This window comes from Muscardinus avellanarius, assembly GCF_963383645.1.
Source record: "Muscardinus avellanarius genome assembly, chromosome: 11".
Taxonomy (NCBI): Eukaryota; Metazoa; Chordata; class Mammalia; order Rodentia; family Gliridae; genus Muscardinus; species Muscardinus avellanarius.
Window position 1 is genome coordinate 99,875,713 of NC_137797.1, and position 18,228 is coordinate 99,893,940.

General features: G+C 50.3%; 1 protein-coding gene across 1 annotated transcript; it reads right to left on the reverse strand.

Annotated features, from left to right (window-relative positions):
* Positions 1–4,635: 4,635 nt before the first annotated feature.
* C1R (complement C1r) lies at positions 4,636–17,389 on the reverse strand (the record flags this gene model as incomplete). Its single annotated transcript, XM_080704978.1, has 11 exons — positions 4,636–5,405; positions 6,631–6,705; positions 9,385–9,543; positions 9,869–9,947; positions 11,097–11,218; positions 12,177–12,324; positions 13,309–13,505; positions 13,585–13,716; positions 14,294–14,486; positions 16,571–16,799; positions 17,301–17,389. The coding sequence occupies 11 exons, from the start codon at positions 17,387–17,389 to the stop codon at positions 4,636–4,638; spliced, it is 2,193 nt and encodes a 730-aa protein (XP_080561104.1).
* Between the last annotated feature and the right edge of the window lie 839 nt (positions 17,390–18,228).

The window sequence follows — 18,228 nt, forward strand, 5'->3', positions numbered from 1 at the left end:
TATAATCCAATTCTGGCTGACTTATCTTTATTGCACATCAAGACTCCGGAAGCTGGGCGTGGTGGTGCACACCTACAATCCCTGCACTTGGGAGGTTGAGACCTGAGGTTCAAGTCCAGCCTCAGCCACTTAGTGAGGCCCTCAGCAACTTAGTGAGACCCTCTTTCCAAATAAATAATAAAATAGGGCTAGGGTTGTAGCTCGGAGGTAGAATGCCCCAGGTTTCGATCCCTAGTAAAACACACACACACACACACACACACACACACACACACAACAACAACAACAACAAAAAAAAAAAAAGAATTCAGAACCTTAGAGCACTGTACTGAGAGCACTGTCATATCACAGAATTTAGGCATCTAGCGATTTATATTTAATTGTCATGAGAATGGGGAATCCAATTTTTCTCCTTTCATCCAGCTTCTAAGATTTACTGAATATTGTGAATAGTTAGAATTGGCTGTTTAAGGCCTTTTCAAAGCAGGAATTGTTTCAATATGTCACTTGAAATTTAATTTTCCATTAGTACCCATTTATATAATGTGATATTATGACTTAATGAAAAAGAAAAACTAAGGAAATTCAGAATTAAGCTTGATGGCTTACACCTGTGTTCTCACCGAGGTTAGCCTGGGTAATTTAGTGAGACCTCATCTCAAAATAAGATAAAAAGGGCTGGGGGTGTAATTCAGTGGTAGAGTGTTTGCCTATCATGTGAAAGTTCCTGGGTTCAATTCCTAGTAACACACCTCTCAAAATAAGCAAAAAACCAACCTCTTTTCTCTCTCCCTCATCCTTTCTCCCCATCTTCCTTCCTTCTTTTCTTTCTTTCTTTCTTTCTTTCTTTCTTTCTTCTTTCTTTCCTTTTTTTTTTTTTCAGGTCTGGGGATGGAACCCAGGGGCATTCGACCTCCGAGCTACACCCCCTGCCCTATTTTTTATTCTTTATTTTGAAACAGGGTCTCACTGAGTTGAGGAGGGCCTTACTAAGTAGCTGAGGCTGTCCGCGAACCACGATCCTCCGGTCTCAGCCTCCCGAATGCTGGGATGACAAGCGTGCGCCACCACGCCCGGCTTTCTTTCCTTTTTTTGGAGAAAGGTATTAGGGACTAAACTCAGGCACATTCTACCTCTGAGTTACCACCCAGGTCACCCCACCCTTTGTAATTTTTTTTTTTTTTTTTTGGTGGTACTGGGGTTCCTGGAAACCCTTCTACCTCCGGGCTACCCTCCCAGACCTAGTTTTTATATTTTATTTGGAAACAGGGTCTCTTAAGCCAGAGAGGCTGACTTTGAACTTGCGTGATCCTCCTGTCTCCTCCTCCCAAGTGCAAGGATTACAAGCGTGCGCCACCACGCCCGGCAGGAACAGAAAATTTAAAAAACAAAACCAAACCGTCCTCTTCAAAGAATGACTAGTGAGGAAAAATGATACAGAATAGAGTCCCTCCTCCTCCTTTTTCCCCTCCTCCTCCTCTCCCTCCTCCTCCTCCGCCTCCTCCTCCCCCTTCTCCTTCCTTTCTTCAGTGATGGAGCCCAGGGCCTCGTACATGCTAGGCGAGTGCGCCATCACTGAGCTCATCCCCAGGCTTCAGAATCAGCATTTTTTAAACTGAGGACAGCTGCGTGTGGTGTAACATGCCCATAATCCCAGTACTCGGGAGGCTGAGACAGGAGGATCACAGGACTGAAGCCAGCCTCAGCAATTTAGTGAGACTTTCAGCAAATTAGCAAGATCTTATTTCAAAGGAAAAAAAAGGGAGGTGGCTGGGGTCTAGCTCAATGGTACAACATCCCTGGGTTCAATCCCCAGTAGCACAATAAAATCAACCAACCAACCAACAAACCGAGGACAGGAGAGGTATTTCAGGGTGATGATGGGCCTGACTATGTGTCCTTTTTTTTTTTTTAAATGGTACTGGAGATTGATCCCCTAGCTACACCCTCAGCACTATTTTCTTTTCCTTTCTTTCTTTCTTCTTTCTTTCCTTTCCTTTTCTTTTCTTTTCTTTCTTGTGTGTGTGTGGTACTGGGGATGGAACCCAGGGGCTTTCTACCCCCGGGCTACACTCCCAGACCTATTTTATACTTTATTTGGAAACAGGGTCTCACTAAATTGCTGAGAGCCTCACTAAGTTGTTGAGGGCCTCACTAAGCTGCTGAGGCTGGCTTCAAACCTGTGCGATCCTCCTGTCTCAGCCTCCCAGCGTGGGGATTACAAGCGTGCGCCACCATGTCTGGCTTAGTGCTCACTGCATTTATTCTTTATTTTGAAACAAAATCTCACTAAGTAGCTGAGGCTGGTTGCAAATCTGCCATCCTCCTGTCTCAGCCTTCCAAGTACTGGGGTTACAAGCGCCAGCTACAGGCCCGTTACCATGTTTTTGTTTTTGTTTTTTTGGTACTGGGGATGGAACCCAGGCGCATTCTACCTACAAGCTACACCCCAGCCCTATTTTTTACTCTTTATTTTGAAACAGGGCACCATGTCTCTTTTAAAAGCTGATGGGGAGTGAGTGCTCAGGGGAACTCTGAGCTGTTTGAAGTCCCCTGTGGCTTTTAGGAGAGCAGTTTTTACCAAAAGCCAACAGGGGTGTGTTTGGGGTTTATCAAAAAAAGGACTCTGATCTTCTGTAGACCCAGAGAGCCAAATTCAACAGTTGACTTTGGACTGAAGGGTAAACACAGGAGGTAGGCAGATGATCTCCGAGAGAAGGGCCTGAATAATCACAGGCCCCATGATGATGGGAGTGTCTGCAAGGATGGTGTCCAGTCTTTACACAACCAAATACCATCAAGTCATTGGACCTTCCTTAACCATGCACCTTGTTACCGCCTCCACCCACTGCCCGTACTGCCCTGGACTATACATTGAGTCAAGTGAGAAAGTTTCCTCTGGAGAGAAGATTGAGAAATACGATCTGTAACAGGGACATTTCCCTTCTGGCAAAAAAAAAAAAAAAAAAAAAAAAAGAACCAGGACTCTGACAACAGAAAAAGAAAGTTCAAACCAGATGCAGTGACACAGGCCTGTAATTCCAGTACTTGGGAGGCTGGGACAGGAGGATTGCAGGTTCAAGGCCAGCTGCAGAAACTTAGAGAGGCCCTGTTTCAAAATAAGAACTAATAAAAGGGCTGGGGGCATAGCCTGGAGGTAGAATGCCCCTGGAGTCAATCCCCAATACAAAAAAAAAAAAAAAAAAAAGGAAATCATCCTTTCCAGAATCTTCAATTTTATTTGGTCTTGTCCTTGTTGACAGGCTGAGTTACTGGTGAAAAAATTCTATCTTCGCTGCGCCTTGAACTATACAACAGGTTTGGGCTTTGCGAGGTAAACTGTTCTACAAGATAATTTCCCTGGGTGAACAGCAGGAAGTGGATCTGAATTATTCACCATCAGCCGGGCGTGGTGGCGCACGCTTGTAATCCCCGGCTTGGGAGGCGGAGACAGGAGGATCGCGCAGGTTCGAAGCCAGCCGCGCTGGCTTAAGAGACCCTGTTTCCAAATAAAATATAAAAACTAGGTCTGGGAGTGTAGCCAGGATGTAGAAGTGTTCCATCCCCAGTACCAAAAAAAAAAAAAAAATTCACTATCAGACTTTGGAGCTGGGAGAAGCTCCACGCCAGGGTTAGAAAGGCTAGGCTCTCATTCACGGTGGCTCATGCTGCCTGGTTTTTATTTTTGTTGTTGTTGTTGTTGTTTTGTTTTTACTTGAAACCCAGGGAAGCACCTTTCTAAAATTTATTTTTAATTTTTCGTGATGCTGGGGATTAAATCCACAGCCTTTTGCCTGCTATACAAGCGCTCTACCACTGAGCTACACTCCCAGCCCTTTCTGTTTTCTATTTTTATTATTTATTCATTATTTATCTATTGGTGGTACTGGGGATGGGACCCTTCTGCTTCCGGGCTACACTATTTTATATTTTATTTGGAAACAGGGTCTCTTAAGCCTTCGAACCTGCGCGATCCTCCTGTCTCAGCCTCCCAAGTGCAGGGATTACAAGCGTGTGCTACCACACCTGGAGATGAAAAATTTTATTCTACTCTTCCCTTAAGGAATATTAGGAGTTTGGAAGCTGAGCTGTCTAAAAAGGTGCTATAAAGCCGGGCGTGGTGGTGCACGCTTGTAATCCCAGCATTTGGGAGGCTGAGACAGGAGGATCATGGTTCGCAGACAGCCTCAGCTACTTAGTGAGGCCCTCTGCAACTTAGTGAGACCCTTTTTCAAAATAAAGAATAAAATAGGGCTGGGGGTGTCACTCAGAGGTAGAATGCCTCCTGGGTTCTATCCTCAGCGTCAAGCACACACACACACACACGCGCACACACACACACACACACACACACACACACACAGAATTTACTGGGCTTAGGGGTGTAGCTTAATGGTAGAACATGTGCTTTGAGTACTCATCATGGCAACAAAACAAAACAAACCAAAACAACGAACCAAAAACAGAGAGAGAGAGAGAGAGAGAGAGAGAGAGAGAGAGAGAGAGAGAGAGAATTTATTTGTCATGGCATCTTTGCCTCAGGATTTTTAACAGGGTTCTTAGTGGTCATTACCCACTGGCCAGGCCGCTGTCTTACACACTGCATCCTGGATCCTGACCTGGTGAGCCCTGGGCTCAGGCCCCCTCCTCCATCACCTTCTTGATCCAGTCCACGTAGCTGAGCACCTTGGTGTAGAAGCCATAGCCCTTGCTGCACCCCAGGCCCCAGGACACGATGCCCGTAGCCACCCAGCGATCGCTGTTGGGGTCCCTCACTACAAAAACACTCCCGCTGTCCCCCTGGCACGCGTCCTGCTTCAGAGACGGGTTCCCCGTACAGAACATGTTTTGGGAAAACACCTCGGTGCTCTTTTTGGCTCGGAGCCAGCGCTCGCAAGCCTGCCGTTGGGCTACGGGCAGCCGGATGAACCTGAGGTCATACGTTAACTTCTCCTCCATTATCCCAAAGCCGCTGACGTAGCCCATGAGATCCTTGTCATAGAAGGTCTCATTGTCAGGGAGGCAGACGGGGAGGAGGTTGGGGCCCAGGGTGACACTGTTCTCCAGCTCCAGCAAGGCGATGTCTCCCTCGAAATTGTGGGACTGGTCCTGCTGGTAGTCTGGGTGGATGTAGACATTGCGGATGGGGTGGTTTCCCAGCTTCATGATCTCCTCCACGTTCGTGTGGCCCAGGAACACGTCCATGGTGGCATTGCTCTGGGCGTTGTGGTCCTTGGGGTAGAGGGTGTGGGCGGCCGTGAGGATCCAGCGGTCACCCAGCAGGGCGCCGCCACCGCGCCCGTACATGTTGGTGTAGGCCTGCCAGGGGAAGTTGCCCGGCTCGGCGTTTTGCCCTCCGATGATGCGCTGCCTCTGCTCCACAGGGTGCACGGGCTTCCCACACACTGGAGGAGAGAGACGGGGAGGATGAAGAGCTCCGAGGTCCTGCCTGCTCTTCCTGCCGCCGTGCCAGGCAGGTCCCCTTCCTCTTTTTTTTTTTCTTAAATTTTCTTACTAGGGTATTAAGCCCAGGGGTGTTCTACACCCCCAGCCCTATATTTATTTATTTATTTATTTATTTATTTATTTATTTATTTATTTATGGTTCTAGGGATGGAACCCAGGGGCATTTTACCTCTGAACTGTACCTACAGCCCTATTTTTTTTTTTTTTTTTCCCAGCACTGGGGATGGAACCCAGGGAGATTCTACCTCCGAGTTACAAATCCAGCCCTATTTTTTTATTCCTTTGTTTTGAAACAGGGTCTCACTGAGTTGCAGAGGGCCTCACTAAGTAGCTGAGGTTGGCTGCGAACCGCGATCTTCCTGTCTCAGCCTCCCAAGCGCTGGGATTACAAGAGTGTGCCGCCACACTAGGGCTTCTCTTATATTTCTCTATTCCCTGCTTCCCTACCTGCTCGTGAAAATGCTGGAATGTCAGGACTAAGTCTAGTTCTCTGTGCCTCTCTCTCTCCCTTTCTTCTGGTACCTCTTCCTCATCTTTATACCTTCTTTTCCTTGTGTGTGTGTGTGTGTGTGTGTGTGTGTGTGTGTGCGCGCGTGCGCGCGCGCACGTATGTGTCTGTGGTACTGGAGATTGAGCCTCAGTGGGGCTAGGGTTCTATCTCTGAACTACACCCTCAGCCCTTTTTAAAATAAATTGATTAATTATTTAATTAATGTATTTGTAGTGCTGGGGGTGGAAACCAGGAGCTTTTCTACTTCCGGGCTATACTCCCAGATCTATTTTATACTTTATTTGGAAACAGGGTCTCACTAAGTTGCTGAGGGCCTCCCTAAGTAGCTGAGGCTGGCTTCAAACCTGTGCGATCCTCCTGTCTCAGCCTCCCAAGTGCTGGAATTACAAGCGTGCGCCTGCCCGGCTTTATTTTTTATTTTGAAACAGTCTCACTAAGTTACCATGCACTGGCCTCAAATTTGCAATCTTCCGGCCTCAGCCTCCCAAGTACTAGGGTTACAGGTGTGAGCCCTGCGCCTGGCTCTCCTCTCTGTTCTGCATGTTAACTTTAAGTGGCGCTCTCCTCGCCTGGTCCTTCTCTGGGCCGTTTCTCCTGAGGTGCCTCAGGACCGCACTGGACTCTAAGGATGACCCCTGAGGGACTCCACTCACCTGGGAGACACCGAGGAATCTTCTCTCCCTCGGGCTCGTTCTTCCAGATGCCCTGGGCTGTGCAGGTGTACATCCCTGAGGAGAGAAGGTGCTATAATCAAGCTGGAGGGTCACAGGCAAGAAAACCAGGCCAGAGAGCACCGAGTGTGTTGTACAGGGAGACAAGGCTTAAGATACCAACGCAGACAAGGTTCCAAGTTAACCCGTAGCTGTGCGTAATCCCAGTAGCGCACGCTTGTAATCCCAGGACTCGGGAGGCTGAGACAGGAGGATGGTGGTTCACGGCTAGCCTCAGCTACTTAAGTGAGGCCCTTTGTAACTCAGTAAGACCCTGTGTCAAAATAAAGAAGAAAAAATAGGGCTGGGGGTGTAGCTTAGAGGCAGAATGACCCTGAGTTCCATCCCCAGTACCACACACACACAAAAAACTTAACCCCGTAAACTGGGCCTCAGCAAGTAGTGAGGTTCTAGGTAACCTAGCAAGATCCTGTTTCCAAACAACATTAAAATGGGCTGGGGGTGTAGCTTAGCAGTTGAATGCCTCTGGGTTTAATTTCCAGTACCAATAAAGAAAGTTAACTTGTTGAAATCTAGAAGGATATACATCATCAAAGGTTAAGAGTCTCTATACATATGCTTTTTGTTTTAATGTTCAGTTAAAATAACCAGAATTCTTAGCTGGGCGTGGTTGGCACATGCTTGTAATCCCAGCATTCGGGAGGCTGAGACAGGAAGATCATGGTTGGTGGACAGCCTAAGCTACTTAGTGAGGCCCTCTGTAACTTTGTGAGACCTTGTTTCAAAATAAAGAATAAAAAATAGCCAGACGTGGTGGCGCAGGCTTGTAATCCCCACAAGCATTTGGGAGGCTGAGACAGGAGGATCACGCAGGTTCGAAGCCAGCCTCCTTGGCTTAAGAGACCCTGTTTCCAAATAAAAATATTAAATAGGTCTGGGAGTGTAGCCCAGAGGTAGGAGGCCCTGGGTTCCATCCCCAGTACCACACACACACAAAAAAAAAAGAATAAAAATAAGGCTGGGGACGTAGCTTGGGGATATAATGCCCCTTGGCTCCACCCCTAGTACCGCAAAAAAAAAAAAAAAAAAAAAATCAGAATACTTAACTATAGGTTTGATGTGAGGCCTATTTGTGAAAATAGACCTAAAACTCAGAAGGACCATATCCAGATCTTATCAGTGACACATCTTGGTGATGGGGTTATAAATAATAATGATGGCTGCATTTCCTGATTGCTAACATGCTTGTTGCTAAGCACGTGTGTGTGTGTGTGTGTGTGTGTGTGTGTGTGTGTGTGTGTGTGTGTAACTGGGGACTGAGGATTGAACCCAGGAGCGTTCCTTCTAGCTGCATCCTCAGGTCTATTTTTCATTCTTCTATTTTGAATCAGGGTCTCACTAAGTTGCAGAGGGCCTCACTAAGTAGCTGAGCTGGCTGTGTACCTGAAGTCCTCCTGTCTCCGCCTCCCAAGCTCGGGGATGACAAGCGTGCGCCACCACGCCTGGCTTGCTGAGCGCTTTATCTGCGTTTTCTCATCTAAGCACCACATCGACTCTTTCAGGTATGTATTATCCTCAATTTATAGGTGAGGGGACTGAGCTTGAATAACTTGCACATGGTCACAGAACTTCTTTTCTTTTTCTGATACTGAGGATTGAACCCGGGACATTTTATCTCCGAGTTACGGCACCAGACCTTTGTGTGTATGTGGTACTGGTGATTGAACCCAAGGGCTTTCTGCCTCTGAGCTACACCTCCATCCATATTTTATTTTATTTTTTATTTATTTTTGGTGGTACTGGGGATGGAACCTAGGGGCATTCTACTTCTGAGCTACACTCCTAGTCTTATTTTTTTTATTCCTTCTCTCTCTCTCTCTCTCTTCCTCTCTCTCCTCTCTCTCCTCTCTCTCTCCTCTCTCCTCTCTCCTCTCTCCTCTCCCCTCTCCCCTCTCCCCTCTCCCCTCTCCCCTCTCCCCTCTCCCCTCTCCCCTCTCCCCTCTCCCCTCTCCTCTCTCTCTCTCTCTCTCTCTCTCTCTCTCTCTCTCTCTCTCTCTCTCTCTCTCTCTCTTCAGTACTGGAAATGGAACCCAGGGCATTCTGCCTCCAAGCTATACCCCCAGCCCTATTTTTTATTCTTTATTTTGAAACAGGGTCTCACTGAGTTGCAAAGGGCCTCACTAAGTAGCTGAGGCTGTCCACAAATCATGATCCTCCTATCTCAGCCTCCCAAATACTGGGATTGCAAGCATGTGTCACCACGCTGGGCTCTATTTTATTTTTTATTTTGAAACAGGGTCTCATTAAGATGCAGAGGGCTTTGCTAAGTAGCTAAGTAGCTGAGGCTGTCCTTGAACCTGCGATCCTCCTGTCTCGGCCTCTGAAGTACTTGGGATTGCAAGCATGTGCCACCACATCTGGCTTTCTTTTTATTTTGAAACAAGAGCTCCGTAAGTTGCTGAGGGAGGCTGCCCTCAAACCTGTCATCCTCTTGTCTCGGCCTCCATAGTACTAGGGTTACAGGTGTGGCCACCACATCAGGCTGGGTCAAGGCTTTTCTTTGCATCAACTCAGTTACCTCCTTCTTCAACCCAGCTAGATCTTTCTTGGCACTGTAATTTAGGCCTCTGAGACCAGCGCCCTGGGCAGATCCGATTATCTAGGGATTCCCTTGGGAGAAATCAGAGGAGGTCCCACGGAGACGCAAAGGGGACGGTCCTCTGCGTCCGTCCCTACCTCGCGCAGCCTCGTCGCTGCTGCCCGCTCTGGTCTGCATCTTGTAGTAGGGCTCGCGGCAGTAGTACTGGATTCGGGCCCCGTAGGTGTTCACGCCCTCCGTGGTGATGTATCGGTAGTCCCCATTAGACAGGCTCCGGGGCTGTCCACAGTCCCTGACTTGAAGAGAAGGCAGGGTGGTGTGACGGCACTGGCGCTGAGCTGCAGGGGCACGCGTGCTGCCTGCCTGCAGCAGCAGAGGCCGGGACCCTAGAGAGGTGTGGGCAGCGGGGAGGCGCTTGCGGGGCACGGGAGCTGGGCAGAGTGGAACTGGGTTCAGGCAGAGCCCGGCAGGCCTGCTGGGGTGAGGGCTTAGAGGCTCCTGAGATGTGCCATAGCTTCAAAGGGTGAGTCGGGGCGGGGCTTTTGGAGAAAGCCTAGTCTGGACCCCAAGGCTGGGGGATGGCAGGTCCCCAGGGGCGACATGTCCTCAGATTTGACTTACTCTTGCACCTGGGCATGGCCCGATGCCAAGTGCCATCATCCTGGCAGACGGCTGTGAAGGAGAGGAGCACCTGGTCGCCCTGTTTGAGCAGAGGAGAGAGGCGCCATTAGACCCAAGGAGGCGGGCAGCTTACCCCCAGGCCCACACGGGAGCGGTACGGAATGCGGAGACAGCGTCCGAGTTCTCTGATGTTGGCTCCCCGGGGGAAGTGGTTCCTCTCACTTCTCCCTAGACGGGCCTCCCAGCCCAGAGCCACGGATGACAGAGTCACGCAAAAAGTCAGAGTACGGGCTAGGCGGTGCGCTCAGTCATCTGATGTCTCGACTGTTCTCATCAAACCTCATGATTTGTCATTTATTTTTTGTACTAGGAATTGAACCCTAGGGTATTCTACCTCTGAACTACCCCCCAGCCATTTATTTATTTATTTATCTATTATTTATTTATTTATTTATTTTGCAGTACCGGAGATGGAACCCAGGGGCATTCTACTTCCGAGCTACACCCCCAGCCCTATTTTTTATTCTTTATTTTGAATCAGGGTCTCACTGAGTTATAAAGAGCCTCATTAAGTAGCCGAGGCTGTCCTTGAACCGTAGTCCTCCTGTCTCAGTCACCCAAATACTGGGATTACAAGTGTGTGCCACCACGCCTGGCTTATTTATTCATTTTTTAAAAATTTTGAAACAAGGTCTTACTAAGTTGCTGAGGCTGGCCTCCAACCTGCAGTCTTCCTGTTCCAGACTCCCATGTACTGGGATCACAGGCATGTACCACCAGACCTGGCAACTGGGTACTTTTCAATAATCCCAATGTCAAACCAGGTGGTGCACACTTGTAATCCCAGAATTTGGGAGGCTGAGACAGGGGGATCACAATTTGTGCCAAGCCTCAGCTACTTAGTGAGGCCTTTTGCAACTCAGTGAGACCCTGTTTTAAAAGAAGAATAAAAAATAGGACTTGGGGTATAGCTTAGAGGCAGAATGCCCCTGGGTTCTCAATACCACCAAAAAAAAAATCCCGGTGCCCAGCTGCACTACAGACTGATAGCATCGGAGCGTTGGTGGGGGACCCGGCATCTTTTCAAATCTCTGAGTGTCCCCAGCGTGTGGTCAAGTCTGAGAGCTGGTAGACCAGGCGACTCCAGCTGGGGGGCGAGACCTGAGCCGCTGGGACCTGCCCCTCCACCTCCTCCTGGGAGGCTGCCTCCCGGCCCGCCCGGCCTTACCTCCACCAGCTGGTAGCCTTGCTTGCAGGTGGCTACGAAGTAGTCGCGGAACTGATACTGAGGCTGCGGGTCCTGGATGATGGTGAACTCGTCCAGGGCCTTGGGCGGGGGACACTTGATGACTGTCGGGGACCAGAGGACACCCTTTGTTTCAGGATCACTTGTCTTTCCTTTTCCCTGTTGCTGACCAGCAAGGGGCCCCCCAGGAATCGTGTGTGTGTGAGTGTGTGTGAGTGTGTGTGTGTGAGTGTGTGTGTGTGTGTGTGTGTGAGTGTGTGAGTGTGTGTGTGTGTGTGTTGCTAGGGACTGAACTCAGGGATGTTCTAACCCTGAGCCTTTTAAAAATTTTATTTATTTATTTATTTATTTTTTGTGTTACTGGAGATGGAACCCAGGGGCTTTCTACCTCTGAGCTACACACCCAGCCCTATTTTTAATTCTTTGTTGTATTTATTTATTTATTTTTGTCGTACTGGTGATGGAACTCAGGTGCATTCTACTTTCGAGCAACACCCCCAGCCCTATTTTTCTTTCTTTCTTTCTTTCTTTCTTTCTTTCTTTCTTTCTTTCTTTCTTTCTTTCTTTCTTTCTTTCCTTCTTTCTCTCTCTCTCTCTCTCTCTCTCTCTCTCTCTCTCTCTCTCTCTCTCTCTCTCTCTTTCCTTCCTTCCTTCCTTCTTCTTTTATTTTGCGGTACTGGGGATGGAACCCAGGGGCATTCCATCTCCGAGCTACACCCCAGCCTTATTTTCATTCTTTATTTTGAAACAGGGTTTCTCTGTGTTGCAAAGGGCCTCACTAAGTAGCTGAGGCTGTCAGCAAACCGCGATCCTCCTGTCTCAGCCTTCTGAATGCTGGGATTAAAAGTGTGTGCCACCACGCCTGGTACTTTGTATTTTAAAACAGTCTCACTAAGTAGCTGAGGGCCTTGCTAAGTTGCTGAGGCTGGTTTTGACCCTGTCTCAGGCTCCCAAGCACTGTTTTTACTTATTTATTTTTGGGTTGCTAAGTGTTGAGCCCAGGGCCCCGTGAGTGCTCGGCACAAGCCTACCGCGGAGTTGCACCCCAGTCTGGGACCTTACTTTCAGTGGTGTAGTGCAGTTTCCAGCCCCGGCTGTCCCCCGACTCGTCTGTGAAGAAGAGCAGGTCTACGGCGCTGCTGCTGGTGTCCAGGTCGGGCGGTCTCCGCTTCCCACAGAACTCGCCCCTGTTCTTCCCGTTGGCATAGATCTGACGGGGGAGGAGGAGGAGGAGGTTATTTCTCCAGCTGGGACATTTTCTCTCTCTTCTTTCTTTCTTACTGGGGATGGAACCCAGGGGTGGCCTACTTCTGAGCCACACTCCCAGCCCTACTTTACTTTTTTTTTTATTACTGTGGTACTGGGGAAGGAACCCAGGGGCATTCTACCTCTGAGCTGTACCCCCAACCCTATTTTTTTATTCTGTATTTAGAAACAGGGTCTCACTGAGTTGCATAGGGCCTCACTAAGTAGCTGAGGCTGGCCGCAAACTATGATCCTCCTGTCTCAGCCTCCTAAGTACTGGGATTACATGCATGTGCCACCACGCCTGGCTCCCTTCTTTCTTTCTGACTGAGAATGGAACCCAGGGTGGCCTGCTTCTGAGCCACACCCCCAGCTCTACTTCACTTTTTAAATGAAACCCAGGGGTGTTCTATCTCTGAGCTACATCCCCAGCCCCAATTTTTTTCCTTCTTTTCCTCCCTTCCTTCCTGCCTTCCTTCCCTCCCTCCTTCCTTCTTTCTTTTTTTTTCTTTCATTTTTACATTACTGGGAATGGAACCCAGGGGCATTCTATCTCTGAGCTACATCCCAGTCTTATTATTTTTTTATTCTTTATTTAGAAACAGGGTCTCACTGAGTTGCAAAGGGCCTCACTAAGTAGCTGAAGCTGGCCGTGAACCTGTGATCCTCCTGTCTCAGCCTCCCAAGTACTATGACCATGTACCAGTCATCACCACCACCCCTGGCTGGGACATTTTCACACAGGGCCACCGGGGTCTCAGCCTGGTGGTCAGGTCGAATCTCGCCTTATATATGTTTTTAGCTGCAGATGAAAAGGGACCCCAGGACCTACTTCCAGTCCTTGGTGATGTTGGCTTCCCTGTTCTGGCTGGCCAGAGGATCCAGGAGAAAGCGGGGATGGGAAGGAGAGGGATGAGGTCTTCTGGGGAGGGAGTATGGGATGACTAACCTGCAGCTGATCGTAGGGGCAGTGCACCTGCTGGTGGTCGTCAATTTCAAAGGGCTCCAGGAACTTGAGGTGCAGGGTGAGGCCGCGCTCCACCCGAATGCTGTAGTTGCAACGCAGGTCAGGGGGGTAGGGGCGGGGGTACTCCAGGCTGGAGATGTAGCCCGATGGCTCTGTGTACAGCTGGTTGCTGCACTCGGCTGCGAGATCAGAGCCGGCCCGGGTCACGGGGGCTTTCGAGGGGCCAGCCCTGCCTCCCTCCACACCCGCCCGACTTACGCTGGCAGGAGCGCCCGTCCCCCTGCAGCTCATAGCCGGGACGGCAGGAGCAGAAGTAGCTGCCCACGTAGTTGTGACATAGGTGCTGGCACCGGGGCTGGGAGTCCTCCACGAAAGCGCATTCATCAAGGTCTGCCAGAGATCCCAGAAGGAAGGGCTAAATTAAATTCCTGCCCAGAGATGACTCTCCATCCCCCTCCCCTCCTCCCCCCTCCCCTCCTCCCCCCTCTCCTCCTTCCCCCTCCCTTCCTCCTTTCTTTTTCTTGTGGTCCTGGGAATTGAACTCAGGGGCGGTCTACCTCTGAGCTACACCCCCAGCCCTATTTTATTTTAATTTTTAATTTTTTTGTGTCACTGGGGATGGAACCCAGGGGCATTCTACCTCTGAGCGACACCATCCCCTCCAGCCCTATTTTTTATTCTTTCTTTTGAAACAGGGTCTCATTGAGTTGTAAAGGGCCTCACTAAGTAGCTGAGGCTGTCCACGAACCAGGATCCTCCTGTCTCAGCTTCCCAAGCCCCAGTACCACAAACAAAACAAAACAAAACAACTGTTGGCCACCGTGCCTGGCTTTACAGGCACCTTTTTAGATAAAGCTTCGGGGGGGGGGGGAGCCAGCCTCCAGCTCCTTTGGGTTCAAAGTCCCCTGTCTCTGTCCGCCATCCAATATGGCTGAAGCCAGAAAGAGGGGTGCCGCAGGCCGCTCACCCACAGCTTGGTAGTAGGCCAGGAAGCCCTTGTAGAACATGGTGGTGCCGTTCTCCTCGTTGGAGAAGTCGGTGTGGAAGGTCAGCAGCATCTTGTTCCCTTGAGACAGAAACTCCTTCTTCCCTGGTGGGTTGCCCAGTGGGGTCCCCAGCTGCCCGCAGAAGCGCCCCAGGCTTTTCTTATCAGCGGAGACCTGGTGGGCAAAGAATACAGGGGAGGGCGAATCCTGGCTGCAGCTTCGAGCCCCAGGGGCCAGGCCAGGGCGCTGTCTTGCCCCAGAGTGAACCAGGACCCGCAGTGGCTCCAGCTGCTCTTACCTGCTGGACTCCGGCTGCCGCAGCATGTCTCGGTGGCTGAGGCCCCCCGTGTCCCCCTGGGCCGCCCACTGACTAGCTCTTTCCCTGTTGTCCTGCCAACCGCAGAAGGTCTCCGATCTCAGCTTTCTAGTTCCCATCGCTTCCCGGGTGCATCTTCCCCTGGAATCCTACGTGTCTCTGCCTGGCCTTCATCGCTTCCCAGAGCCTGGACCGGCCTTGATTTTTCTGTCCCCCCCTTTTTTGTACTGGGGATTAAACCCTGGGGCATTCTTCCTCTGAGCTACACCCCTAGACCTATTTTATTATCTTTATTTATTATTTTATTTTTGCGGGTCTGGGGATGGAACCCAGAGGCATTTAACTTCCGAGCTACACCCCCTGCCCAATTTTTTATTCTTTATTTTGAAACAGGGTCTCACTGAGTTGCGTGAGGGCCTAAGTAGCTGAGGCCGTCCGCAAACCGCGATCCTCCGGTCTCAGCCTCCCGAATGCTGGGATTACAAGCGTGCGCCACCACGCCCAGTTTATTTTATTTTATTATCTTTATTTTGAAACAGGGTCTCCCTAGGTTGATGAGAGTCTCACTACTTGCTGAGACTGTCCTTGAACCTGCGATCCTTCTGTCTCAGCTTCCCAAGTATTGGGATTGCAAGTGTGCACCACCATGCCTGGCTTGTTTATTTATTTTTTTAATTTTGAAATAGAGTCTCACTAAGTCGTGGAGGCTGGCCTCAAACTTGCGATCCTTCTGTAAGCACTGGGATTACTGGCGTGCACCACCACGACTGGCTCAACTTCCTGTCTTCTTACTGCATCCCCAGCTGGGCCTCCTGATAGACCCAGCTGGACCTGAGCTCCTGGGGCCCAGCAGCCTCAGCACCAGCAAGCCTCGTCTAGCTTCCCCATCTCGACGCCCCTCCCACTGAGCCTCACTATTCCCAGTGCTGAGTCCTCTGTATGGGGAAGATGAACCATGTCCATGCTATTCCCTCTGAATACCCAGGCTGTTACCTGGGGGTGGGAGTTCCTGGAAACACACTGACTCTGCTTAAATCCTCAGTCTTCTTTCCTTTCTCTTTCTTTCTTTCTTTCTTTCTTTCTTTCTTTCTTTCTTTCCTTCTTTCTTTCTTTCTTTCTCCCTCCCTTTCTTTCTTTCTTTCTTTCTTTCTTTCTTTCTTTCTTTCTCTTTCTTTCTTTCCCTCCCTCCCTCCTCTCCTTCCTTCCTTCCTTCCTTCCTTCCTTCCTTCCTTTCTTTCTTTCTCTCCCTTTCTTTCTTTCTCTTTTTCTTTCTTTCTTTCTTTCTTTCTCTCTCCCTTCCTTTTCTTTCTTTCTTTCTTTCTTTCTTTCTTTCTTTCTTTCTTTCTTTCTTTCTCTCTCCCTTCCTTTCCTTTCTTTCTTTCCCTCCCTCTCCTCCCCTCCCCTTCTTTCTTTCTTTCTTTCTTTCTTTCTTTCTTTCTTTCTTTCTCTCTTTCTTTTCTTTCTTTCTGTGGTACTGGGATGGGACTCAGAGACATTCTACCTCCAAACCACACCCCCAGCCCTATTTTTTATTCTTTATTTTGAAACAGGGTCTCACTGAGTTGCAAAGGGCCTCACTAAATAGCCAAGGCTGGCCATGAACCACGATCCTGCTGTCTCAGCCTCCCAAATGCTGGGATTACAAGCGTGCGCCACCACGCCCAGCTCCTGAGTCTTACTTTCACCAGATATAAAGATGGGTCTGGGAAGGACACCCCTGGAGGCAGGGGACTGAGCCACTGTCCTCGCTGAGAGCCGTGCTCCCGCGGCCATGCAGTCATTCCTCCTGGTTCTTTTGAAGGCAGGAAGCCATTGCGATGTCCTCCAAGGAAACAGGGAAGCCGAGGCACAGCTGTTGGGGGATGGGCTCGCGCCAGCCCTTTCCTGGCTTCCACAGGGGCCCAGCATCCTCCCCTTTCCACCTTCCCGGCCAGCCTCCTACCTTGACGAAGTCATAGAAACAACCTTCAGAAGGCTCCACGTCGAAATGCCAGAAGACCAGCTTCACCCTGTGTCCGGCGGGGACGGTGATCACCGTGGTTGTCTCCAAGTTGTTGGGGTAAGGCTTGGGGTACAGCGGGGAAGTCACCTCCCCAAAGAGCTTTGGAGGGATGGAGATGGAGCCTCCTGCCCCGCAGAACAGGGCTGGCACCAAGAGGGAGAGGAGCCACCTGCCCAAAGAAAGAGGGTGTCGGTGGTGCTGGAGGGGCGCAGCGGCTGGGCGGGGACAGGGATGGCTGTGCGGCTTGGCCTTCTCTCTGACTGTTTAGACCTCACGGAGATGCTCTTGTGGGTGGGGGGCAGGGTGGCCTCTGGGCATTGCTGGGGCAGTGTCCAGTGCAGAGGTCGCCGCGCTCCCATCAGCCTCTTCCCCTCCCCCTCCCTCCCCTCCCCTTCCCGGAATAGGCCTGGCTTGGGACCAGTTCATCAAGGGTGAGGGCGCCCAGTCACGGCTCTCTGAGTTAGCTCTCAAAGGCTCAGCAGAGGCCCCTGGAGGACCCTTCCTAGAGTCTGGGATGCACACCAGGGAAGTCCGCCTCCTGGTAGAGGGGGGTCCCTCCCTGTGCTGCTCCCTGCCATGAGCCCAGAGCTAAGAAAGGAAGGGCGCACACGTCCAGGGGCTTCTCTGGGGCGCAGGAGGAGGGTGGGGACATGCACACAGGTGAGCATACCTGCTTGCACACACGTGCTGTGCGCTGGGGTAGGTGGGTGGGTGGGCTCCCTGAATAGACCTGGGGGCTCCTCCCTCCCTGTGCCCCATCATTCCTACTCACATTTCTCAAGGTGTTTTGGGGTCCCCCGCTCTTCTGGCAGTATCTTCTTCGTGCAGTGTGTGAGGAGCTAGAGCGCGCCGTCCTGCAGAGGCAGGAAGGGGGAGCGAATGACTGTGGAGGTGGAGGGGGACCATTCCCGGAGGAATGTTGTAGGGAATTAACTATTTGCATAAACAACCAAAAAAAAAAAAAATCTAAGTTTCCAACTTTAGTTTTGGTTTTGAAAGCCCTGTTGGTGGCGCCACCTGGTGGTCGACAGGGGGAAAGGCTGTGATGAGATGGGATGGGGTCTAAAATTGGGGGGATCAGAGATGACATTTTGGAGGTCCAGACTCCTCCGGTTTTGTTTTTTTTTTGTGTGTGTGTGGTATTGGGAATGAAACCCAGGGGCATTCTACCTCAGACCTACACCCCCAGCCCTATTTTTTATTCTTCATTTTGAAACAGGGTCTCACTGAATTGCGAAGGGCCTGCCTAAGTAGCTGAGGCTGTTTGCGAACCTGATCCTCCTGTCTCAGCCTCCCAAATGCTGGGATTACATGTGTGCGCCACCATGCCTGGCCCCACTCCTTTTTAATTAATTAATTACTTAATTAACCCCCCCCCCCGGGATTGAACCCAGGGGCAGTCTACTTTGGAGTTATATCCCTGAACCATTATATTTTGAAACAAAGTCATACTACTTTGCTGAGGCTGACCTCAAACCTGCGATCCTCCTGCCTCTTCCTCCCCCAGCCCCAGCAGGCACTGGGGTTACAGGAGTGTGCGGCCATGCCGTTGACCTTGTTCTTCTTTTCCTTGTTCAGTCAGTAGCCCAGCCCAGAGC